At 36.6% G+C, this 27456-nt stretch overlaps 1 protein-coding gene across 2 annotated transcripts in view; it reads left to right on the forward strand.

The window, feature by feature from the left end:
* Epc2 (enhancer of polycomb homolog 2) overlaps positions 1-25622 on the forward strand; it is a 101193-nt gene extending 75571 nt beyond the window's left edge. Inside the window, exons 5-14 of one of the 2 annotated variants that reach the window (NM_172663.4) lie at positions 2523-2671; positions 3686-3818; positions 5719-5910; positions 8930-9019; positions 10251-10399; positions 10500-10843; positions 19384-19520; positions 21121-21280; positions 22106-22439; positions 23601-25284. In NM_172663.4, coding sequence (NP_766251.3) covers positions 2523-2671; positions 3686-3818; positions 5719-5910; positions 8930-9019; positions 10251-10399; positions 10500-10843; positions 19384-19520; positions 21121-21280; positions 22106-22439; positions 23601-23673 — 1761 coding nt within the window. In that variant the 3' untranslated portion in view covers positions 23674-25284. Of the gene's footprint in view, positions 1-2522; positions 2672-3685; positions 3819-5718; positions 5911-8929; positions 9020-10250; positions 10400-10499; positions 10844-19383; positions 19521-21120; positions 21281-22105; positions 22440-23600 lie in introns of both variants that reach the window. The other variant, XM_006498011.3, reaches the window with a different exon arrangement.
* The last annotated feature ends 1834 nt before the right edge of the window (positions 25623-27456 follow it).

Here is a 27456-nt window from a genome sequence, read left to right on the forward strand (position 1 = left end):
CAAAAAAAAGAACTTTTTTTAAAAATGGGATATTAGAAACATGACAACTAGTAACAATTTTTAATCTTGAATCAGATTTGTAAAATTAATTTTGAAAATAAAAATACTATTTTACTAATATTTTATTGGTCTTATTTTCTAGAATTTGATCTTTGTGCTTGCTTTGAGTATATGAAAACATAATTGTTTTTATAAAAGCAGATTAGAATATTTAGGGACATATGTTCATCTCAAGTTCTGAAAATACTGCCAATACTATGAACATTTATATACATAATTAGAAGTAAACTAAACTTGAAACCTTTGGGGATCTGGTCAAACATCCATGGAAAGCATCTGTGTTGTTTTTGTATGTCATAAATTGTTTTTAAATAGTGTTTTGAAGACACATTAATAATTACTGTTTTATAATAATCATAAAAATAAATAGTTTATAATAATTATAAAATAATAAATAATGTTTTAGACACAGCGGAGAAAGAAAAAGGTTGGGAATTTAATGGAACCTTTAGAGTTTCTGGTGGACTTGAGAATGTCATTTCACTGATAGGTGAATATGGCCTCATAGGAATGTTCATCTTTTGATTTTAGTGCCTCTTGTGTGGGTGTGTGTGTGGGTGTGTGGGTGTGTGTGGGGGTGTTTGCGCACGTGCTCACATGTCCAGAAATCATATATAACATTAGCAGTATAGAAGGCACTTGCTTGCTCTTGATCATGTTATTGTCACTTACAAGTATTGCTGCCCATTTGCTACCCAGAATAGCTTAATGCTGTGCTCTATATTTCACTTTTGTCAGAGCACTAGCCAGGGATAGGAGATAAAGTGAATTTTGGTTAAATCAGACAAACTGTTAGCATTTTTAAATACTCCATATGTAGTACTATAAAGGAATATGGTTTACATTATTTTCATAGATGATTATTTTCCAAGTGCAAGAAAGTATACATAGAAAGAAAATGTAAAACTCAGGGTTTTCTTTTTTTTTTTTCTTTTTTTTTTATTTTCATTCATAATCTTGTATTTATGAGATCTTTGACATTTTTTAGGTTCTTCCTAATTCTATATTCAGTTGTTAACTCAAGAATGAAAAGATTGCTTATGTAAAAGTTTTTGTGAAAATTGACTGGTATTAGAGATCTATGTTTAAATGAGACCACTTTGGGGCATTTGACTTATGTACATCATTGGTGATTTTATATTCTCGTGAATGCTACTTATTACAATGAAGCCAACTCTTAGTTGAAGTGATTTTTTTTTAATTAGGTATTTTCTTCATTTACATTTCAAATGCTATCCCAAACATCCCCCATACCCCACCCCATGTTTTATTTTTACAAGTAAGAAGTTAACAGTATTCTGAAGCCTAGAGTTTTTGCTAGATCTCTTTCATCACCTGCAATGAGGTATACATGGAAGTCTTTCCCTTTTTTTAGATTTTTTAATTGGTTATTTTATTTATTTACATTTCAAATGTCCCTCTTCCAGGGTTCCCCTCCACAAGCTCCCACCCCATCCTCTCCCCCCTGCCTCTATGAGGGTGCGAGAATCTCATTTCTTGAGGTGCTCAATATACTGTTTTCAGTCGTCTGAGTTGCTAGAGGTGAAGTTCAGTCTTGATTACGTTTAAACTTTTTAGCTCCCACTTACAGACTTGGATGGATATATATTTAGACACTCATTTGAGCTATTTTTTAGGTACCTTGGTCTTGGTAGAACTATTTTTTTTATTAGATATTTTCTTCATTTACAATTCAAATGGTATCTCAAAAGTCCCTTATACCTTCTCCCCACCCTGCTCCCCAACCCACCCACTCCTGCTTCATGGCGCTGGCGTTCCTCTGTACTGGGGCAGATAATCTTCACAAGACCAAGGGCCTCTCCTCCTAATGATGGCTGGCTAGGCCATCTTCTGCTACATATGCAGCTAGAGTCACGAGCTCTGGGGGTACTGGTTAGTTCATATTGCTGTTCCTCCTATAGGGTTGCAGATCCCTTTAGCTCCTTGGATACTTTCTCTAGCTCCTCCATGGGGGGCCCTGTGTTCCATCCAGTAGCTGACTGTGAGCATCTACTTCTGTGTTTACCAGGCACTGGCATAGCCTCACAAGAGACAGCTATATCAGGGTCCTGTCAGCAAAATCTTGCTGGCATATGCAATAGTGTCTGCGTTTGATGGTTGTTTATGGGATGGATCCCCAGTAGAACTACATTGGGTAACACATTGCTGTAATAGAAGGGCTTTACAATTTTTATATACTAGGTTTAGGTGGATTTTTTTTCTTTTTTTCACATTGAAATTATTATTCTTTCTGTGCCAATAGTTATCAGCATTTTTCCCCCTAAACATTTGCTTGTACTTAAATTTTCACAGATACACAGATGAGTTCTTATGGAGTTGCTATTTGCATATTTTTTGTGTTACTAATTTAAAACGTATAGGATAATTGAGATTTTGTCAGATCGTGTTAAATAAAAGATAAATAATTTCATTATTCTCTAAAATTGTCATTATTTCTAAAGAACCGTAAGAATGATGAAGCTTCTTATGAAAAGATGCTGAAGCTGAGGCGGGAGTTCAGCAGAGCCATAACAATTTTGGAAATGATTAAGAGAAGAGAAAAAACCAAACGGGAATTATTGCACTTAACACTGGAAGTTGTGGAAAAAAGGTAACATTGCTGTTCTTTCACACTACGAGGGCTGGGCTAGCCAGGTTTTGTGACAGTGGATATTGCTTGTCTAGAAGAATTTCGTTCCTACTTCTTTAAGATTGGTAGTTACTAGTTGTTTTTAAAATTAGATTGTTATGGATTTGAATTGCACTGAAGTGGGGGTATTTTGATAGAGAGCAGTGGTTCTCAGCTTTCCTAATGCTGCTTGCTATCCTTTAACACAGCTGCTCATTGCTGTGGTGACCCCAGACCATAAAAGTATTTCATTGGTACTTTATAACTGTAATTTTGCTACTGTTATGAATCATGATGTAAATAGTTAATAGGCAAGATATATGATATGACCCAAAGGATTACACCCCGTACGTTGAGAACCACTGGTATAGAGATTTGATCGTTTGAGATATTGGCAGAATCGTTGGACTTTTCTTAATGAAACCTAAGGATTATCGTGCATATTTGTCTCTTACTTTTTCTTGAACACTAAAGGAAATGAATGGTTGGAAAGCAAAATATCCTGTTTACACTCTTCAGAATTATCTATCAAGTATTTTCCTGCATAATTAAATGGACTAAAGTTCTCTTAGGTTTTAGGGGATTTTGTGTTATTGCTGAAATAACCATTCAAAGCAACATTCCTGGTGCTTGATAAAACACATTATGTGATTAATTTATGTATTGTATACCTTAGGCATTGTTAAAGTTTCTTGTTTACTGTGTTTTTAATTGGACCTCAAATATGAACTGCTTTGTTTTTGTAACATTTCTCGTAACAGTAATCTGATATTCTAAAGCTAGGCTTGGTGTTACATGTTCAGCAGGAGGATCAGGAGTTGAGTCTACTTTGATGCCACCTGGCTGGACCCTTGAGGCCCTGTCTCACCCCTTCCCATCCCCCAGAACTGATAACTCTACTTTGCTGATTCAGTTACTTAAAATGTCATTGTTTTGAATATATTTTTCTATATTATTAAACTGCTTTATTTTCTTATACTTTATTGTCTTTTGAAGATATCATTTGGGAGACTATGGGGGTGAAATCCTTAATGAAGTGAAAGTTAATAGATCAGAAAAAGAGTTATATGCCAGTCCAGCAACCCTTCATAATGGAAATCATCACAAAGTTCAAGAATGTAAAACTAAGGTAAATATTCTTTGGAGAGCATCATAAGTGGTTGTATTAATCGTATAATATGGCGGTAAAGGAAGAAAATAAATAGCACTTTTTTTTTTAATGCCGCCACTTTGATGGGTGTTTTTATATACATACAAACCCATTAGTCCCTGGAGAACTCTACCTCTGTGACTTCTAGATCATAAGTATTAAGTGTTAGATTCACAGTTTGAGTTCATGTCTACCAAAGTGGATTGTTTTTAATGTGCTGTCTGCTTCTCTAGAAAACAGGGTCATTGCCAGAACCAGTATTTGCCAGTTCTGTACCTTGATTGGCATTAGAAAGTCCTCTACTTTCTGGATAATAGTTTATTCCAAGTGAAAGAGCTGGCCTTGGTAAACATTGTATTTTTAGCTTAAGATTTGTATTTCTTTAGTACCTATTTGCTGTATTCAAATATTACTTAATTTGGGTATACAAAAATGTATAGAACCTTTAATTTTAAGAAGTTTAGATTTAAATAAGCATTGATATGAAACATCTAGACAGACATTATACATGACTTGGGGTGTTTGTGGAAAATTCATCTTTGAAAAATGTATAGTGATATTGTTCATGGGTTCAGTTTTAAACACTAAGGAAGAATGTGGAGCAGTCTGACTCCTCCTCATTCAGCCAGTGTCAGTCCAACCAGCCGGTTCTTATTAATCACAGGCATCTAGCCCACCTACCTGATTCCCTTTAATCACACTGTGTTGACTGCCCAAAAAAGTTACCAGCCAATACATGCTGCTTTGAAAACTATTTTTTAATCCATTTGTATCAATCAGTGCTTTTCCCAAGAGTATAACTACTAGGCATTCAATATAAAATTTTAACCCATAATTACTGGCAGAATTATATTGAATCTTACTTTAGGCCTTATCTAAGTAAATAAAAGTAGTTATTATTTTTAGAGACATAGTGTTGTCTTACCCTGTGCACATAGTTACTATATTTAATTTTCACTCATCCCACCTTAAAACATGGAAAATTGCTAAGAATGTGGAGTTCCCTTTTTGATCTAATAGTTTGCCCCCTTATCCGTATCTGTCAAGCAGCTTATATTTCATTGAGTATGATCTGTCGTTCAAACAGCATTTCTGTCATGTGCACTGTTTCTCATTCCAAGGTATTTTTAATATCTGGACTACATGAGACAATATATAACTTCCTTAATAGTTTTAAACTTTCAGTATTTTTTTACTTTGTTGCTCAATCATTTTTCAGCTTTTTAAAAAGTGACAGTTCTTTTATTAAAAGCAATACCAACCAGTATATAAAAAAAGCTTTGTGGAAAGAAGGGACCAAACCCTTCAACCAGACCCTTTGCCAGATGGACTACACCGAACCCTGGGGTACTTGAGGACCATTTGATTATTGTTCAGTCAAGGCAATAATTATATGTTGTAAACAATGAAAGTGTTTGTCTAGCTTATAAATTTATTTTTTCAAAAGATTACCTCACACAGAGGTTTTTAAAAATTGGAAATTAGTGTTGAACTAAATAAGTTAGTGATCCACTTCAGTTATTTTTAAAAATAAAGTAATGAATTTTGTTCACCAACACAATGGATTTAAGTAAGAATTAAATTTAAATACCTTTTAAACACGGGATGGCATGATAATAGAATAGCCTAAAAATTATAAATTAACTCTTCATAAAAATCATACTTATCAACACCATAATTATTTTTCATTATAAATTACAGAAAGTAAATCTAAACCATGTTTCAGTTTATGACATAATAAAGTTTTCATACTTAAAACAATAATTAAAATTAACTCCTAAAGAAAAATGTATGTTTTTCAAAGAGGAGCATAGTTTTTCATGATTTCTAAAATGATTTTCATTTCTTCCTTTTGGGGGAAAATTCGTCATGTAAACAGCACCCTCATCATTTGTCTTTGAAAGAAGAGGCTTCTGATGTGGTTCGTCAAAAGAAGAAGTACCCAAAGAAGCCTAAGGCAGAGGCTGGGATAGCCCCTCAGCAGCCCACTCCTGAGACATTGCCTGTGATCAATAAGAGTGACATTAAGCAATATGACTTTCAGAGCTCAGACGAAGATGAATTTCCACAGGTGCTTGTTTGAAACTGTTTTAAACACATGTCCTCCTACTCTTTATATTGCTGTGTTCTGCCATGTAACTGGCATCTTCGTCTTGATGCTGCTTTGCTCGCCTAGTGTTATAAAACATTTCCTACATGGTTCATAAGTGTACATGTATACACACTTATATGTTGCCACTAGCTTTGTATTTACTCTTTGTTTTTTGGTTTTTTTTTTGTCAGCTGTAGAAATGTATTCTGTATGGAACATTAACATAGTTTTCAGGTTTTGCCTTTTATAAAAAAATCTTTATCTTCTTCCTGTTTCTGACATGGCTTTTTAGAAATAGCATTACTGAGTCCAAGATCTTAGTATTAGAAAACATTTACACATAAGTATAAATATGTACCAGCAGTGTTCTCTCTTTCATATTCTACCAACATAACCTCTTTTTGATTTAGTGTAAATTTTATTTGTCAGGTAATAGCAATTTTATTTTAAAGATTTAGAAGAGCTAATTAAAGTTTTAACTTTAAAAAAAATTCTTCGTCAGCTATTCAACAGTTTCTTGGCAAAGTATTTAGAATTGATTTTTAAATTCTATTTTTAACATTGCTATTTTAATGTTTATATTAAAGGGTCAGGTTATTTTTTTTTAAAGCACCTGGTCTGACAAAAATCTGTTTTTCTTTTTTCTATATGACCTAAAGCATTCCAAAGAAAATACTATAACCACTTGAAACTACTGATGCAGATGTATCATATTTTAATGTTTTATTTATTTAAAGGCAATTTTCTTTTAAAAGTCAGTATCAAATATACACCTTTAGGTGCAAGCCTGCACGTGAAGCCTTTGATTATCGCAGCCACGTGACAACCAGCTCATAGGACTATGCTCACCGTGCCTGCATCATTCTTGACCCTGTCACTTAGGGGCTTTTCCCCCAAACTATACTGCACTGTTCATATGCATTAAAAATACACAAGAATATGTGTTATGTTACATGTTCTTAAGAGCCACTTCATAAAACCTGTCAGTGAATTGGTCAGAAAAACTATAAAGTTAGTCTGGGATACCCTTTGCAGTCATGGGAAAGTCATCAGATGATCATTTTGAAGAAATGAGGAATATAACAAATAGTGACCTATCAAGTTCTTCAGGTAGAGCAAGCAGAAGCTGCAAGCAGAAATGCAGCATGATGGAAGGGAAATGTAGCAGTTGGCCACTGCTGGAGTCACACAGAGAGAGAGAGATAGATAGCGTAAGGATGGATTGTGTAAGGAAAGCAGGCAAATGAGAAGTTATTAAAAAGCCTAATCAGAAAATGGCACAGTTAAATACATGCAAACTGTGTAAAACTTAGATAAGACCTCATTCAGCATTGTTTGTCATACGTCTCTTATTTATTAAGGAGTTTTCATTTTAATTTTTATAGTTAGTTACATTGCCCCCCCCCCCCACATTAAAATTACATTTTACAGGTTTCCTGAGGCCTTTTTTTAAAGCTTTAGACAACTTTTGTTTTTATGGTATTTTCTTATTATTGCAGACTTTTTGCCTATATGTTGGCATCACTAAATAACGTAGGTATTTAGACTGTAGTTCTAAATTCTCCCAGGAGTAGATTCCAGGACACATGGGGAGAGATAATATGTTGCTCAGTAAACAATGGACAAGGGAGACGGTAAGCTTAAGGAAGTGTTTTAACCAAGGCTGACTAGCAGACTGTAGCTGGGAAGATGGAGAAACCCTGTCTGTCTGTACTGATTGCACTTCTGGTTGTCCTTTGCTTGATCTGTGGTGCTGCCTTTGTGTGTGTGAGTCCATCCTAGAGAATGATACTTGGGAAGGAGTAAGGCACTTCATGCCAGAAATTGCCAGGCATCTGCAGAGAGGAACCAATCTGTAGAGTTGAGATTTCTTTGCAGTTTGAGTTTGGGAGTTGGTGCCTCAGGAAGGAGGATCAGCCCCCGCTCGCTGTGCCTTTCTCCCCTGTGGGCTATCGAAGGCATATTGGAACCTCAAATAAATGCCTTTCTTCTGAGGTGACCCAGCTCCATGGTAGTCACCACAGTTTAGAATTAATGTGGAGGGGGGAAAATCCTCTAAAAAGGAATGAGATTTTTGACTTTTTAACTCCCAGGTTAATATGATGAGGCAGGCATTTTGTGAGGAAAGAGATTACTGCTAAGTGAGATTGAGAGACAACCCAAACTTAAGAACTAAGGCCTTTGTGTTGTTTAACCATTACTGTGGACGTTATATTTATTGTTTCTCTGCTGTATCAAAGTATATTTTATCATATATACTATATCATCACTTAGCCTGACATGACATAAAACTGTGCTCTATTGAGTCAGTTCTTTCCCAGGAATACTTTTCAGATTATATAAGGATATTTGGCTGGTAGCATCTGGTCCTGGCAAAATCCTTTTTAATGTAGCAACTCTTTACACTTTTCCTCTACTGTTGTAGTCGTAAACTTTCTCTCAGCAACCAGTGTTTTTATATACTTCGCTAAATTTCTGTTTGTGAGTTGCTAGGTTTCAGCAGTGATTTAAGGAGCTAGAGAGATGGTTGAGTTCACTTGCTGCTCTTACAGAGGACCTGAGTGTGCTTCCAGTACCCACATGGCAGCTCACAGCTTGCTCTGTCTGCTTCCAGAGAGTCCAGTGCCCACTTCTTCCTAGCATTTGACCTTATTATAGAAAGAAAGTCCAGATAAAAATGACAACTACCTATAGGTGAGGCATAATTGTCATCATCAAGCATTTATGCCTGAACTATTTATGACTATAAATGGGATATATAAAAACTATAGTGATATGTCTAGCCTTCGTTCAAAAACAGTACCAAGTGTGCTTAGATGCAAGAATAAATCTTAAGATTTTTAGCTACAGAAAATATTTACCAGTCATTTAATGTTTCAGGCAAATTAGCTAGCTGCTGGATGTAGGCAAGGTGCTTGTGATCTGCCTTTATTTTCATTCGTTATGTACATTGATGTGTTAACTTGGTAACTGCTAAATGGAGCACTGTTTTACCCAGGTGCTGTCTCCAGCTTCAGAGGCTGAGGAGGAGAATGACCCTGACGGTTCCTGTGCTTTCAGAAGACGGGCAGGATGCCAGTATTACGCTGTAAGAACTTTGTTTTTTGTCATATTTTTGTGAGCTGGAATTAACAGATCATTCATGTCAAGGTAACGTAGGCTCAGTCTAAAAGTGGGAAGTGCATCAATATTCCTTATTTAATGCCTCCTGTGGCATGTGAATACCAGCAGAAGAAGATGAAAGATGCCAAATTCTTTCACAGAATATTAGAATTCATTACTTAGACAACTCCTATTTTCAAAATTACTTCATTTGGAGCTTTAATTACAGCTTTAGCAGTTGTGAAAATTAATTGCACATGTTTAAGTTGGCTTTAGAACTTTTGGTGACTTCTGGATATTCACTGAAGTGTGTGTGTGAGAGAGAGAGAGAGAGAGAGAGAGAGAGAGAGAAGAGAGAAAGAGAGAGGGAGAGAGAGACCCAATAAGTATATTTTTATAGTTTATGGCAAAGTTGTCTGATAATTTCATCCATAAATTTCAGATACATTAGGAATCTCTTTTTGTTATTAATGTCCCATTTTGGGTGCAGTGTTTAGAGAATGGCCTTGGCGTCACAGTGCTAAAGTTTTCTGTCAGGTATATAACTATAGAGTAGAAAAGGTAGTTTTGCCCTGTTAGCATGGTTTATGCAAACCGTTTGACTGCATTATGTTATGCACAGATAGACAGCTTTTTTGAGGGCAGACTTGGTTTAGGAAGGATAGGGATTTGTTTTCAAGTTATGCTGATAGAAGGTGAGAAAACTCCTATCCAAGGGGGACAAAGTGCTGAGACAGAAAAACAGGATGATACATGTAATAAAAAGGCCAAGAAACAAGCTCTACGTTTCTTAAAAGCAAAGAACACTTAAGCTCAGCCTGTACATATGCTTCCACTAAATTTTTAGTTGCCTTTAGCACCCCCTAAAAAAAGTCATTCTAGTTTATCATGTAGAAAAGCTATAAATTAATAATTTTATCGCTCTCTATATAAAGAAACCTAAAACATATTCTTTAAAGGTATCTTTTAAATACATACTAAGTGTATGTAATTTAGAGTGGGTAATTTGGATAAGGAAACTTTATCTAATTTGATTAGCTTTTGATTTTAATTTTTTAAATTTTAACTGGATTAATACATTTTAGCCTCAGTTTTACAGTTTTTCATCTAAATTTTAATTGTTCTAATACAATTTGCAGTCATTTTATTTTTATCATGATTTAACTTTTCTTCATTTCAGAATTACTCTGAGTTATCTTTTTTCTCTTTCTTTGCAGCCGCGTTTGGACCAAGCTAATAACCATATGTGTGAAAATTCAGAGTTGGCAGACTTGGATAAGTTGAGGTATAAGCATTGTCTTACGACACTTACAGTTCCAAGAAGATGTATAGGATTTGCAAGGAGGCGAATTGGCAGAGGTGGCAGGTAAGCTGCTTTGACCTTGTAGCATTGTCTAGCTGAAAGGCAATCAATAGAGAAACAGTTATATATGATATACACATGTATGTCTTATATTGCTTTACAGGGTCATAATGGACCGAATATCCACAGAACATGACCCCGTCCTGAAACAGATAGACCCTGAGATGCTGAACGGGTTTTCAAGCTCTTCCCAAACTATAGACTTTTCTTCTAATTTCTCTCGGACCAATGCTTCCAGTAAACCTTGTGAAAATAGACTGTCTCTTTCTGAAATATTAAGCAATATCAGATCATGTCGACTACAGTGTTTCCAGCCAAGGCTACTAAATGTACAGGACATTGATAGTGAAGAATGTACCTCAAGAAAACCAGGGCAGACTGTGAGCAGTAAAAGAGTTTCTGCAGCATCCGTAGCTTTATTGAACACCAGCAAGAACGGCATATCAGGTAAGCATTTAAAGGTCTGTCAGATCGCTGCTGCTGCTGCTGCTCTTTTCTCCTTCGTGTCCATTACCTAATAAGTGAACTCAGAATACATTTTGGAGACCTACTTTCCTACTTCTATTTGGAAGATAAATTGTAGTTCAGTTCAGTTCTCAGCCTAAGAGACAGCACCCTACTATAAATGACTCGAATTTTGCGTGTGAGTGGTGTGGCAAGCGTGTGGGCTGAGCCCAGTGTTCCCTGTGAGTTTACTGCTTACTGGCTGCCTCCTGATCATTGTTCTACAATGCTATTTATTATGTTAAAAAAGTGTTCATTGACTTGGATGGAATGTAAGCATTGCTCTTTGAGAGTTCTCTTGAAAGCCTTTCTAGAAAAAAAAAATTTTTTTTAAGGATGCTATTGAATAGTGATTTTCGTCAGCATGCTTTCCTTTCTAATTGAGATCAGAAATATCTTTTTCATTTTAAGGGATACTGTGCTAGATATATTAACATGTGTTTATAATCTCAACCTTTGGAAGGTACAGACAGGAAAATCAGGAGTTCAGGGTCATCCTTGACTACACTGCTACTTTTGAGGCCCTGCCTCCCTATGTATGTATGTATGTACGTATGTATGTATGTAATGAGTTTGTGCTCAAATAATTTAGTGTTTTTATGGTATATACATTAAGAATAATTTGAATATCTAGGTATTCCAAAATATAATTTTGATGTGTTTTATTCTGTTGATAATCTAATTACATGTTTACAAGTTTATATAATTTATAGATATGTTTATAATATATACACTACAATTATGCATGGTAGCCAGTGGAAATGTATTAAATAAAACCTCTTATTTCATTTTTAAAACAACTTATTCAACAGTTCCATGAACATAAATGGTATATTCTGGTGACATATACTCCTCTCCTCTTTCTTATTTCTTCCCTGCCCTTTCAAAGACCCTCTCCCACCTATCAAGTCCCTGTTCCATTTTCTTACCTTTTTGTTTTGTTGTGCTTTTGTTTAATCATGGCCTTTACTGTGGACGTGGGAGTGAATCTATTCACTGGAGTATGAATGACTCACCAGTAGCTACATGACTGAAGAAGATGGCTGACTTCCTCTCCACCAGCAGCCCTAGGTTGCCATTAGCTCCCCCGAGTAGTGCAGGGACCCAGGAGATCCTCCCCTGTCTGAATGTTATTTACTGGTTTGCTCCAAATATGTTGGCTCCTTTTCTCCTAGCTGAACTTTAAGAAAATGATGCCCCATTCTTGTACTTTGTGAGTTGGTGAAGCTTAATGAGCCTGTTAATCTGAAATGGATAAAGATATCTCATATAATTTGAGATCTTTTGAGTTTCTAGAAATCTGTTTTTACAGGAAGTTAAATAGTATTGCGTTTTTCCAGCCAATTCCCAAGATTATTCAAAATTATATGAATAGAAATTTCTGTACCACTGTTCAAAAAGGAAATTCAAAACATATCCAATATAGGTGTTGATAATTGTGTTTGACTATATGTTGGCTTTTTAACTCTACCAACATACAGCATGTTTAAAATGATTTGAATGGATTCTCAATTTGAGTATTTACAGATTTCAACCGTATGTCCTAAATGAACTCTGGATTTGACATAAATGTTTTCAAGATAATATATGTTTTCTGTTGCTGTATCAATTCTGAATATATACTGATCCAAAATTATAACTTAATATAACTGAAACTTTCCTAACAATCAGCTATCATATTGAGGCACATTATCCGTGTATCATCATGAAAAAAGCATTTAAATTACCATAAGTGTACATGCCATCTGCCATTTTTCTTGTATTTTTCAATATATAATACCATTCCTTTCCACCTCTGTTTGAGCTCTAGAATGTACAGACACACTTACAAAGCCAAGCATGGTAGTATATTCATGTAATCCCAGCACTAAGAGGGTGGAGACTGGCACATCTCTGGAGCTCTCTGACAGCCAGTTGAGCCTCCTTGCTAAGTTCCAAGCAAGGTCTTTTTTTTTTTTAAGGGTGGATAGTACCTGAAGAATTACACCTAAGGTTGTTCTCTGGTCTGCACATATGCCCATGTACTTGTACACACTCAAGGGAACATGCATACACAAAAACGTTTGAATTTAAGTAATAACGAAGGTACATTAGAAGTCATCCTGTGTGTGTTTATATGTGATATGTGTGTGTTAGTATGTGTGCCCATCTGGTTATGTGTGTATGCATGTATGGAGGCCAGAGATCAATGTTGGTTATCTGATGCTTTGCAGAAACAGGAGGTTTTTCTGAGCTGACCAGCCAGTGAGTTCCAGAAATGTGCCTCCCTCTGTCTTTGTGGTACTGGGATTACATGTGCTTTCTGCTTCACCCTACTTTCAGCATGAGTGCCTAAGGTTGCAGTTGTTATACAGCAAGCACTTTACCAACTCTACCATCTCCCCAGCCCTAGAATTCAGTCTTTTTAAATCAGCTTTTCTTATTTATATGTTAGTAAAACAAAGAGTTTATTTACTTCTAGACTGCCTGAGGTCTTCTTGTCCTTGAGATGATGAGAGTTTTTGTTTTAATACATGTTTAACGTATTGGGCTTGGTGATTGGAGAAGTTCATGTTCATTCAGTGGTAGAGCTTGCCTAGGCTGGACAGGTCCTAGGTTTGGGTCTTTGCACTACTTTAGAAGTGAGAGTGGCAGACATGGGAATGTAGGTATCTAGTGAGCTGTTGTAGGCAACAGCTAGATAACTGAAAGGGACTTCCCAGTGCAGTTGAGTAAATACCCACGTGGGTTCCCTTCTGTGCCTAATAATTTTGTCATTTACTCATGTGGGTGAACTTTGGTCTCAAAAGCTGTGCATTTTTTAAAACTAATAGGACAGGCATATAATTTTACCTGTTTTCTTTCCCTGCTGGGAAATCCCAATAAATGAAGAATTTAAGCAGAAATGAAATCCCATGTACTTAGCAGTAGTTTTTGTTTCTGCAGCATGTTCTTAGTTCTTAAGAAAAGCAGGTAAGAAGGGTCTATCCCGTGCATACTCAAAGGCAAGTGGCCTAGAGTCTTTTTATGTTCCTGTTGTTAGTAAACATGGTTAACTTTTTAAAGTCAAAATCTCTGTGTTAAAAGTGTTTCATTTAATGTATTGATTATCTAGAGATAGGATCTCCATGTAGCCCAGTCTGGCCTCAAACTTAATGATCTTCCTGCATCAGCCTCTCAAGAGCTAGGATTACATATGTATCCCATCATACCTAACTTACATTTATCATTTTTGATATGCTTCAAAGAAAATTTAAATGTGTGCCCTAAATATCAGAAAGACCAAGACAGAAAACATATTTTAAATGAAATGAGAAACATTGCCAATTACTACGTAAAGGTATTCTTAATTTAAAAACTCAACTGAACTGAGAAAGGAAAGAGGCTGTATTGAGTGAATAAACAGAAAAATTATTTCATATAAAATTATTTACACTGTTTTATATACAAAGCACTATGTTTAATGATTGAAAAGTCGAGGAAAAAACGATATCTTCAAGAATCTGACAGCACATGGTAACATTCCATTCTTTATAGAAGTAAAGGGTACTAGAGTCAATAGTCATTTGAAACTGGTACTGTCAATTTTTAAAATTTTTTTCTTTAGTATAAAATTCAAGAAAACATGTTTCATATGTAAAACAGCTTTACTGATTCAAACTTGAAGGGACAGATTTTTGTTCAACGTGGTTTTATCAAGTTAACATGATATAGTTTTTTTTAATGCATGCTTTGATAGATACCAATACCCTTTTTGAGCATCTCCAGATACCTTACAATCATTAACAGTTTATATAGTATTCCAGGAAGAATTCCTGAGTTTTCATTTATTTAGTTTCTTTTCCCATTCTTAAATTGCCATGGAATGTTTGCAAGGGTAAAAAGTATTAGGAAGTGAAACAACTAATGTAAATACTCATGAGGTTGAACTTACTTGGGAAGATTATGGCCTCCTCTGAAGGTAAGAAAAAAAAAATTCAGACCTAAGCTAAGATATTAAAATACTGTAGCATGGCTGTTAAAAGTATTAACAATCTTTTATTATTAACTTCTGTGCTTGGACATTGTAAATCTGTTGTCATTATCCCAGTTGTTCATCATTTCCCGACCCTCCCAACTCTGGCAGTTATTTTCCTGTTTCTCCAAGTTATGTTTAAGAACTTTTGTAGGCTTGCACAGTAATTCCAACTCGCCTAGCTTTTCCCTGGAAACCTCCAGTGTTTTATGAGCACCACTGCTTACTCTACACTGTGACATGTAAGCTATAAGACAGAACCTCCCCATCTGCCTGCACCCAGTTCAGACCCAGATCTGTCCTGTCCCTTACAGTGAAAATCCTGGTGTGGTCAGCATTGCTTTAAACCATTTGCTTTAATTCACGACCAAGACTCCCCTGGTAGAGAATGCAAGATAACATAATCTTCACCAGCACATTAGTTCTCCGTTAAACTGTGAAAACTTGGTCTAGGCCAGTATTTGAAAAATCATGCTTTCTCAAGAATATATCTTAGCCCAGCTTACGAAATTCTGTTAAAAATTAAAAAGGGAAAGTGGGCACAAGTGGAAAAGGTCCATTTCCCTTATTAGATTATCATTCCAGAGTAACTAGAACATGTGCTGTTTACTTTTCTCTTTAGTTTATCATTGGACAGCAATACAAAATCAAGAAATACTTGAATATACTTCATATAACCACAAGAATGTCTCTGTGGATCCAATCTTAGAATTTTGTAGTTATGTCACTGTATAAAGTATCCAGAGTGGGTTGGTTTTGGGGTTTGTTTGTTTGTTTGTTTGTTTGTTTTTCTAATGGATCATTAACCAGAGACCTGTAGAGAAAGGTGTAAAGAGCTTACTTAGCCCAAGCAGAGCGCCATATAGGAAGCACACAGTAGAAAAGTAATGGCCATTAGTGTCTGTAAAGGCTATATGGAGTCGTCTGAAGAAAAAAAAGCCAACTAGTGCAAGAGGGGTAGCAAATCAGTGTATAGAAGGGAGCCAGAAAGGGCGCTTTTCAAAAATACTGGCAGTGATGTACAAGCAGCAAGAAATGCAAGGTTCTACTGTGTATGGTGTTGGACACATAAGGAAGAAATTCTTTAGTGGTTATACCAGTCTGTCAGAGGATATTAACCAGGAAATTTTTGTAAAGCTGTTTATTTAAGGAAAAGAATGCTTCCTATATACCTAAAACAGTTAAGTATTGTCACCTTTCAGGGCGGACAGGCTTGTGGTGATTGTGACCTGATAGAACTTTACAGTAACCTAGTGAGTGAGAAGAGTTCGTATGGCCACAGCGGGAAGAGAGTTGTTTGATCCATCACCACTTCTGCCTGTGCCTGTGCCTGTGCCGCCCCTCCCAGTGAGGAGTGCCTTGCCTTCACTTCATCCCAAATGGATGTGCTCACTGTAACTGCGACCTTTCTGATGCACTTTCATGTATGCCATTAGTTGACTCAGTGTAAAAAGAAAATAAATGTCGTGGAAATATTGTTGTAACTTAGGAAAAATAATCCACCGAGAAAGTGTTTTTAATCTAAGCTTTACTCTTTCCCTCAAATTCATCAACCCCGAGAATCAGCTTGCTGCTGTGTCTGTATCTCTTTACCACCTTTCCTTTAACCGCTCCTGCTAACAACGGAGTTAAGGTGTTTTGTGCTGGATGTGGGCACACATCTATAATTGTGGCATGAGAGAGGTAGAAGCAGGTGATCATGGGTTCAGTATCATCCTCCTCTGCGTAGTGAGTTCTGGGCCAGTCTTGGCTTTAAAGAGGGGTGGGTAGTTGTTCCAGCATTGTATCTTAGAATTGAATACATAACCAGTACTCTAGAAGATTGTAGATAAAGAAAGTTTGAAACACGAAACACCCTAATGACATTCTATTTCTGAATCTCAGGAATAGAAATTGCAAACTTAGCTTGAGTAAGAGCTTATCTGTATTGTAAAATTAGGTTTTGTTTGATTTTAGGTTTTGGCTATGATTTTGTTTGTTGTTGTTTTATCAGTGATTCTTAACCAGAAGTGGGGTCAGGAATGAGAGTTTTAGTACCGCTTTTAAATATACACATAAATACTACTTGCTCACTGAAGTGTGCAGAATACTTAGTGGGCAATATTTCGTTAGCTGTAGACTAACTCAAGAGTAATTGAGCCTCAGCCTCTCTTTCTGCCTTAGCAGGATCATAGCCAGGGACTACCACAATCAAGACCAAAAATAATGTATTTAATTAAAAATGATACTTTATTTTGTTTATTAATTTAGATAACAGTTAACTGTTCCATATCTGACATAAAGCATTTAAGAATGTTTTAGAATATTTGTGTGAACATTAGTGGTTAAATATCCCTTATCAAAAAATTTGAAATCTAAATGCTCAGATGAAAAACTCTTTAGATGTACAAATTCTTTGAATACAATGAAAAGGTTCTGGATGGGTTTATCAGAGTTAGTGTTTTATTCTAAATTACTGCCATCTTACCAACTAACTGCCTCACAAGGCTTTGGAAAGAGAAAAAACAAAGTCTCGTTCACATTTCTGTTTTTAAATGGCTCTAAAAGTGTGATGTCTTACTATTTATCCATAAGTTAATAAGCACGAGTCTCACTCTTCCACAACATAAGCTCAGATCGAGTCAGAATGCACTGGTTCACTGGACTAGCTAGCTTTGGGTTCTCTACCTTTTCCTTTCCAAATGGCTCAGCATAAAAGACATAGAAGACTTGCTAAATTATTTAGATTTATGGTTTTTCTTCCTGCCTTCACATCTAATAAGCTATTTTTTCATCTCTTTCCCCAAGGTTTTCAAAAAGCTGGAAATTCATGAATACTTCATATTTTCATTTGATTTTGAAGATTGTAACTTTAGACTTAATTATTTTATTTAAAAATAGAACACTTGCAATGAATTTAACATGTACAAAGAAAGACTTTTGATTTTTGTTGGTAATTCAGTAAAATAAATATTGTGTACTTCAAAAATACAGGTAAAGATTCTAAAGTGAGCAGTATAGTAAATATGCCAGTGTTTGGAATCTTCTAGAAATAAAATATTTTTTCCCTTCATAATTCAATAGAAATTGTGATGCTATATCATATAAGAGAGATGAAAGTATATCTAAAGCTTTCTCCATCTTGCTAAGCATAGCTTAGCTAATTTTCTATATAGCTGTCAAATTACTATCAAAATTGTCTTATTTGACAGTCTTACTGAGCACAAGCTCTGGGGGAGTAGGGCGCCTCCGTTGTAGATCATGTAGATCAGATTGCTCAGCCCATGTAAACATTGACTGGCGTTATTCGGTTTCTTCCCAGAGGTACTGTAGGACTTTATAGTAATAACCCTTTTTCTAACTCAGTTTTCCCTATAATCACCAAGATCCCTAGGGCACATTCTTGGAGTAGACAGTAAATTATTACTAATTGAGTAAAATAGAAAAGAAATTGTTTTTAAAAAAATAAGTAAAATTAGGCTAGCGATGTAGCTCTGTGGTGGGATTAGTTTAGCCGAAGATGTGGACCCCATAGCACTGCAAGGAGAAAAGAAAGGATTTAAGAGTATGTGTATTCTGGTGTCTCTGGAGACTTATATTCAAAATGAGTGCTAATTTCTATGAAAATACCTTGTGTTCGCTATATTGGCTCATCACTTAAATATGAGTTCATGAAATTTCATTTACATTTCTTTGAGAAAAAAAAAAAGTACCTATTGTAACTCTTTGAACTGATCCTTCTGTCAGCTTAAGAAAACAGGGATATTGCTTTTACTTAAAACCCATAGCTTCGTACACTCTTCAGAGCATTGTTGGTTGCACCTGAAGGGTCCACTATAACTCTAGTTTTCTTAAAATATCTCCTTCCCAGCCCTTACTTTATAGAATTTATTTAGACATTGACTACACTGGCTCACACTGGGGCTTATGGCTGTTGAATGTGATTGTTTTCTACTCCAATTTAGAATCAGAACAGAAAATATTTTCACTTAAGTGTCATAAAAACCAGCAGAAGTCACTTGTCTCTTATTAAGGCTGTAACTTGATTATTATTTATATCTACAGTAGTAAATGCATATATTTATCATTATTATTACTACTGTTATTCCATGGGCATCCTAAAGAAAGACTGCAAAGCTGAGGCCAGCATGATGGCTCAGTGAGTAAAGAAAGACACTTGCCACCAAGCCTGATGACTGACTTCTATCCTCTGACTTCTGTACATACATTGTGATACGCATACACATGCTAAACACACAAATAAACATTTTAAAAGAACACACAAAAATTCAAAAACAGATTTCAATTCCATCGTGTTATACAGTTAAAAACTGCATAGGAACAAAGGAGACTGTGGACATGAACATAGAGCACTCAGAAAGATTCGCCATTGGGATTCTACTTTGCAGATGTCTGTTGTGGCTTGTATTTGCATTCCATCTTTACAGGCTTATGTTGTATTCTGCTTATGTCACTACAAGTACTCTAATACTCTTTTATCCTTTATCAGTAACAGGGGGCATCACAGAAGAGCAGTTTCAGACACATCAACAGCAGCTAGTTCAAATGCAAAGGCAGCAACTTGCGCAGCTTCATCAGAAACAACAATCCCAGCATTCCTCACAGCAGACACATCCAAAAGCACAGGTGACCTTTCACTGTCCTCTTTCTCACGTTCCTACAGGTGACTCTGCTCCTCTGTCCCCGAGTTTGAGAATTAACCCAGATTTTCTTTTATTAAGTTATCTATTTCTGAATAGCTAGTTTCTAGACTAGTCTGGTTATTTGAGAGCTAAATGTGGTAGTTTTTGTTTAGGAAGAATTACTAGTTTTTAGAAGGATTGTTGAGAGTTTATAAAATAATTAGCTATTTTTTAAACCCCCCTCATTTTTTTTCAAGAATATGGCTTTTCTAACCTCTTCATGTTTATACTTAAGTCCTATGTCAGTACAGCTTAGAAGGAGAAGGAATTCAGTTAAATTATGTGGTAAATCTAAGCTTCACAGGCCCCCTTGCCTGTGTGAATCACATTTCCCTGAAGGGAAAAAGAAATGCCACGTGCCACCAGAAGTTCCTAGACATCCATAAATACAGACACAAGTGATAAAAGTGAAAATGCTGTAAAAGACTGCAGGAACCAACCCAGCAAAAGCAAACCTTGAGATGAGCCTTGGGAGACTCCTTGTGGGCCGTGGCTGCTAGAACTGTACAAGAACACGGTACTGTTGCTTTAGGCCATTGAAAGCAAAACAAAAATAAAAGGACTTAGTCTCAAAGTTGAATTGGCAAAATAAACTTCACATTTAAGGTCTGAAATTTTGTTGTCCATAATTTTAAAGAGCAAGAATCTCTGTAATAACTAAGACTAACACCATTCAGTCACACACTTTGAGTTCTCAGACCAAGGTCTACCAACAATGCTTTAGTTCATCCTCAAGAGTCTGTCCTTTTACATTAAAGTCTTGAGTTGACACCATGGAAATCTTGATGAGCCACACCCCTGTGACAGTACTGGTAGATCTGGACTTGGCTTATAGCCTGCAGCTATCTATGTTAGTACCAGCCAGTTCTACACAGAAGCGTGGAAGAGTGGCCATTGTACTTCGTTTGGCTTGGTGTTTTTGAATCTCTTCAGGTAACTACCCTGAAGTGTTTGCAGACTGTTTCAAAGCTGAGTCCGTCTAGGTATTTACATTGTGATAGACTGGTTATGAGTCATGGCTGGGATTTCATGTCATCCAGTGTCTACTCATCAAGCAGTTTCTAAAGTATTTATTATTATGTAAGAAGATTAATAGAGCATGGGTTTTTCAGTTTGATAGTTCTTTTTCAGAAATAATTATTTTCTAGTTTCTAGTTATTTTCATGCTTCATATACCAAAAAATTCTGAAGTCTTAAATCTCTCATCTAAAAACGTATTATGACTATGTCTGATTAGAATGGCAATATCCTTTTGAGTGCCACACATTTCTTAATATCATTAATCACATCTAACAAAACAGAGTATAGGGTGCTGGCAGGGTGGCCTAGCAGGTAAAGGCACTTGCTGCTAAGTCTAACTACCTGAGTTGGATCCCTGGAATTGTCATTGTGAAAGAACAGAACCAACTCCTGACAGTTGTCCTCTGACCTCCACACACACACATGCTGTTATTCCCCCACCCCAACACATGCAGAAAAATGGAGAGTGATTAGATAGATAAATAGATGTGGAAAACTGAACTGTGCTGCTATCCGTTTTTTAGGGCTCAAGCACCTCTGACTGTATGTCTAAAACACTTGACTCAGCCAGCGCCCACTTTGCTGCATCTGCAGTGGTCAGTGCTCCTGTTCCAAGTCGCAGTGAGGGATCCAAGGAACAGAACACTGGCCACAACAATATGAATGGTGTTGTCCAGCCTTCAGGTACAACTCGGGTTTCTGTAATACTTATTAACTTAAAATTGCTACTCATCAAGTTGGGTTTGATTTTTTTCATATACACAGGGGAAATGTATACAGTGCTGTTCAGAATGCCTTGGACTGATACAAATGAATAGCTGAGTGTTTCCCAGAATTCTCACTGTACCTTCTATCTACCTATCCATCCATTCTGATTCCATTCATGACTCTCAGTTGCCTCACATGTTAGGAAAGCCATTGAGTTCATTGTTAACCACCCCTATTGGATCATCTATAAATTGTTTATAAAGTGAAATAAAAACAGCACAGTCTGTTAAAAAGTCTGAAGTCGGGTTTGCAATCCCACGTGCACATGCAGAAAGACACTTCCCCCCACTCCTCCTCTGATACGTTGCAGCTGTGAAAGCCACTTGCTGCTTACTGCCCGACCCCAAAGACGTGCTGCTTGGTCCTCTCACAGCTCCCAAGCTCAGACTTCTCTGGGTTTGTTTATATGTACTCAGGATCACTTTGTTTTTTACCCCTTTCTGTAGTCTGCCCTTGCTGATCCTGTGTGCCTATAAATCCTTAGGAAAACACAGCTATCATTTTCATCTGTCCTGTTGTATTTATCTCCAGAGTTGCCACATACAGAGGGAGCAAATGCCACATACAGAGGGAGCAAAATGCTTTGGAAATCTCCTTATATGACTGTGATATAGAAAGTTAGCTTCATATTTATTTAATTAGAATATGAGTACATTTATTTTATTACTGAGTTCCTGATTTTTTTAAACTTTTTTTTATTGTCTCATCACACTAATTGAGTGATTGTTCCCTCTTCTGCAGGACCCTCTAAAACATTATATTCCACCAATATGGCTTTATCATCCAGCCCAGGGATTTCAGCTGTACAGCTTGTAAGGACAGTTGGCCACACTACTACAAACCACTTGATCCCAGCGTTGTGCACAAGCAGTCCTCAGACACTTCCCATGAACAATTCCTGCCTGACCAATGCAGTGCACCTCAATAACGTCAGTGTTGTTTCTCCTGTCAATGTGCATATCAATACACGGACTTCAGCACCATCGCCAACAGCCTTAAAACTTGCCACAGTTGCTGCCAGCATGGACAGAGTGCCAAAGGTTACTCCCAGCAGTGCCATCAGCAGCATAGCCAGGTGTGTGCACGAGTGGGTACTGTTCCTGAGCTGTGCTCTAGCTGTCCTGAATCAAGAGAAGCCCTTTTGACTTTGTGCTGCTCAACTATATCTTTTGACAGACTTGATTTTTCAAAAGCTTGAGGATTTGCTTGCTACAAAAAAGCTCTTTGCCTAGTAGCATCCTTAAATGCCAACCAGAGTTGTAAAAAAAGAAAGCATAAAAAAGTCAAATTGACTGATTTTAAACACTTCAGTCAGTCTCATCATGTTTTAAATTTTTTTTATTTAAATAAGCTAGGTGGTAGTGGTACATGCCTTTAATCCCAGCACTAGGGAAGCAGAAGATCTCAGAGTTCAAGGCCAGCCTGATCTACAGAGCAATTTCCAGGACAGCCAGAGATACACAGAGGAAATTTTATTAAAATTATTAAACTTACTAAAAATGTTTTATATTTATTATTTTATGTGTCCGAGTGTTTAGCATGCATGCATGTGTGTGTGCGTTGTGTACATACCTGCTACCCAAGGATACCAGCAGAATACATCAGATCCCTGAGACTGGAGTTACAGATAGATGCAAGCCATTATCTGGATGCTGGAAATCAATCAAACCTGGGTCCTCTGCAAGAGCAACAGTGCTCTGACTGAGCCATCTCTCCAGCCTCCATCCTATCTCATTTTTATAGATTGAGAGTATAGGTTGAAGCTGTGATCAGAGCTTAGGTTGAAACCAAACTGTTATTCTAAGCTTTATATTTTTAAAAATAATTTTCATTTTTGTAGTATGTGTATATATATATATGTGTGTGTGTGTGCGTATAAATTTGATGAATTTTCAAGTTTTGCAGGGCAAGTTTTTATGTTCCTTTCAATAGCACTATTGCAAGGAAAACAGTAAAGCAGAAGAAAATTGATCTGCATGGGTTAAAAAGTTTATGATCTTAAGCCTATAAAAAGAAACTTGAATTAATTGTGTTATATTCCCTAATCTATTGTTAGTATTAGAAATTAATGGAATTTCTGAACTGAAGAAAACCTCTTCATTCCTGCCGAGAAATGATAAAAATGGGGAGTTTTCTAGAATTATGTTTAGTTATAGTTACTTAAAAATGGGATTTATACATGGTCAGTGTATTCTCAGGAGTACTAATGCTTATTGTCCTCTTTACCTTCTTACAGAGAGAACCATGAACCAGAAAGACTGGGTTTAAATGGACTAGCAGAGACAACAGTAGCTATGGAGGTGACATAACGGAAGGCGCGTGGCCTGACCTGTGTGGATGGTTGCAGTCATTCCTATTCCAGCGGAATACAAAGGCGGGTGGCACTCTGTGGATCACAGAGCAGAACAATGGACCTAAATGGAGTACAGTATACCGGATGTTAAGTCGATATATGATGTATATTTTGTAAAATTGGGAAAATCACTACCTTGTAAAATAGTTTATTTGTATCATCAATATTATTTCTGTTACTTGAATAGTAGATATTCATCATCATGCTTTTGCACTTGAATTTGCAACTGAATGGATTTTAAAAATAATTCTTTAATGGGATCATGAGCATGAAATGGGATCCTGCATCACTTGTTTTAACTATTTATTTTGCCATGTTTACATTTTGTATCTTGTAAAAAAAATAAATCCAACTTTGTGTCTAAAAAGTTAAAGATTCATAGCTAGGAAATGAAATTCTTGTAATTTTTTTCTAAAGGAACTGTAAAGTTTTCACTTGGTTCATTTTGTTTCACAATTTGACTAGATGGACTTTTTGGTAAATACTTTAGTGGCATTTCACTGTCAAATACGACTTCAAGGCAAAATAGTATTTTCTATTACTGTGCAGGGGAAGGGATGGATCGATACATGCAAATTTAATGTAGTAACTCACTTTTCCATATATTTTGAATGTATATTTCTATTTATAATACCAGTTTATAAAAAATAATTACACAGAAAAAGTGGACTAGGAAATTATGCATCTAGCACATTTAAACTGTGCAGATATGAAAATTTTTCATGGATTACATTTTATCTGAAGACTGCATATTTTAACTGGCTTTAAAACTGTAACACACCACATAAAAGATATTTACCAGGTATGTATTGCATCATATCATTGCAATAATTATTGGAAGTCTATATATCGAGCCATCCCAGGTTTTGGGAGGGGGGAGGGTTGTGGCGAGATTGTCTTTTCAATTTTGGAGAGTTTTCCTGTGGCTACAAGGCAAGTAACGGGTTGGAAACCGTCTGACTGTAAGTGTTGGACACCTTCATAGCGTAGTGTTTAGTGACTTTTTTATACGGTTCTTGTAAATTAGATACGTGTAGTGGTGTTTCAGAATGTTTGTTTATGCACTAGTTCAGACAACTTTCCCTGTTACTTGTTCTTGATAAGTGAAAACTGCAGGGAAATAAAAAATACATATCAAAACACGGCCATGCTGCATATGTGTTTATTTCACCATGTGCACACAGCGCAAGTGAGGGAGGACAGGAGGGACAGGCCAGCCCGCACAGCACTTGTCGCCCAGGCCTTCAGGCATGGAGGAGAAGGTCGAAGGCTCGCCTCTGGGCTCCATTGGGTTTCAGATAATCCAATATAAACTACCTTTGCTATGAAAGTTCTTAAAATATTTTACAGAATGTAAGTAATTTGCAGTATAGCAGTCATTGAAATCTCATAAATGAGCCTCATTTTATAAATATATAGAGTATAGTGTAGAATTATATTGCAAGGGGGTTTTGGAAGTCCTGGGAAATGTAAATATTTTTAATGAATACAATTAAAAACCATTTCAAACTGAACATAATTTTATACCTTTTTTATATCTGCAGTCCTGAAAGTTGTAAACTTATTGTCACTTAAATTAATGGGCCAGGATTTCTGCTGAGAGTGGTTTATTCAGATCCTAAATGTAAAGCAATTTATGGTCAAAACCACAGGGGAAAAATAAATTTAATTACTTTGTCGGTTGTGACCTGATAGGATCCATGCTCGTTTTTGCCATACTACCTCTGGGGTTCACTGCTGATGATATAAAGGAAATAATTTGATTGATATGTATGTGACTATGTTCATTCTGCTTACAGTTGGATGTATCTTGCTATTAAGAATTTGAAACAACTCAGTGCTAATTTCAGAGAAAGCTTCTCCCCTCCCCCCATTTTGCTGAAGTAAAGCATGAAGTTAATTTGCCTTATGTGATATATGTGTGTGTGTGTGTGTGTGTGTGTGTGTGTGTGCATTATAAATAAGTGAAATGAGAACTATGTATTTGTACAGTTTCTGGAAGTGATAGCAAGTCCAGAACTTACAAAAGACTGATTAATGGCCAGTTGATTTATTCCTTTTGAAGTAAAATAGACAATTTCAGCCTTCCTTCCTTCCTTCCTTCCTTCTTTCCTTCCTTCCTTCCTTCCTTCCTTCCTTCCTTCCTTCCTTCCTTCCTTCGCTGGTTGTACCTGCTTCATAGGATGCATTTCAATTACCCATGCGCACAGTTCCAGCACTTCTCCAGGGCTGAAAGTTAAAGGGTGGCTTGTGCGGTTGCTCTGTGTGCTGCCAGCTCTGCTATGTCTTGGAACTTTTCAGAACACTGGGCAGATGCATTCCTTTGGAGGCAGTAAGCGTGGGAAGAGAGGTTTTACTTGTATGTGTGCATTTGTTTAAAATACAAAATGACTTGTGTGCTGGGTCATCCTTTCATTGGTGTAGGCAAAATATCAGACAAACTGCACTTTTCTGCCTTACTGGAAGGAGTACCCCCTTTTTAGTCAAAGTCAGTATTACCATACAGCTCTAAGTATATTTGAAGACACAATGTGTGTTTCTTTTGCAGAAGACCAAGAAAAAAAAAAAAGAAACTATTTGCAGTGTATATTTTTTAAATGTATGCATATAGCATTGTAGCTCTTTTAAAAATAGAGTACAGTGTTTGCAAGTGTGTTTAGTATTTTATTGTTAATATGACTTGGGCTGGAAGGCGTTGAGAATAGTAAAGGCCAACGTTTTAGAAACTTTGACTTAGTATGTTCAGCTGCATTTCAGTATGATGCTGTGCTTTTCAACATAATATGTGTTTTATTGTCCCTTAACCCCTTTGGTAAACAGTTTTAGAAAGCACTGTTTCATTTTACAGGTCAGAAAAGGGTTGGAGCAATCTGAGTTTCTGAGCCAGGTATTCAAGCTAGGTAGTCACTGCAGTTCTGAGCACTGCCTCCCCATTTAGTGTGGCAGTCTCCTGGAGCTGTGCTGCCCTGTGCTTGCTCCCATCTGCAGCAGTCCAAAGCTTGCCCCAGAAGACAACCTCCACCTCACCCGCACTCTTCCACCGCCAAGCTACATGCATTTGAAAGCCTGGTTTCTCACCATGCTCTGTTTCTCCAGACCTAGCCAGTGAGTGCTCCAAAACTCCCAACCTGCATACGCCAATAGGAGCAGGACTTGGCCAAGTTGGCCCTTTCTGGATCTTTGTTTCCCCATCTGTAAGATAAGAAAGTTCCTGAAACTGTAAAAGAGGCCTCACTGATAAACTTGGTAGAGGCTCGTGGGTGGCCCATGTGCCACTGGTTGTTTGCTAAGGAAGTAAGCTTTGTCAGAGTCAGGTTAGTCTAGAGCTCTTTCAAGTCATGTCAGAGGCTGACAACTATGAGTGTATTGCAGCAAACATTGAGATCAACTCATACAGAATAATTGTAACTAAGTTGTTAGTGGCTATACCAAGAGAATACAAAGTGGTAATAAGATGGGTGCTTTAATCCTTTTCTAGTCTTATCCCTGAGTTAGTATTATTTAGGCAGCTCTTTCTCGAGGCTTTCCAGAAGCATTCTCTTCCCTGCCCTTGTCAGTATGTATTGCTTCATTAACTATACAGTATCAATAGCAAGTTAGATGTGTGCCTCCTTCCTGTGCCTCAGGCTGCCTGAAGGGCTTTTTAGCTGTCATAATATTTTACCATAAGTTCAGTTACAGCCATGTACTTCAGTAATCACTTATTTGGTACAGAATTTTAGATTGTCCCAAAACAGAG

The sequence above is a fragment of the Mus musculus genome, chromosome 2, assembly GCF_000001635.26.
Source record: "Mus musculus strain C57BL/6J chromosome 2, GRCm38.p6 C57BL/6J".
Lineage (NCBI taxonomy): Eukaryota > Metazoa > Chordata > Mammalia > Rodentia > Muridae > Mus > Mus musculus.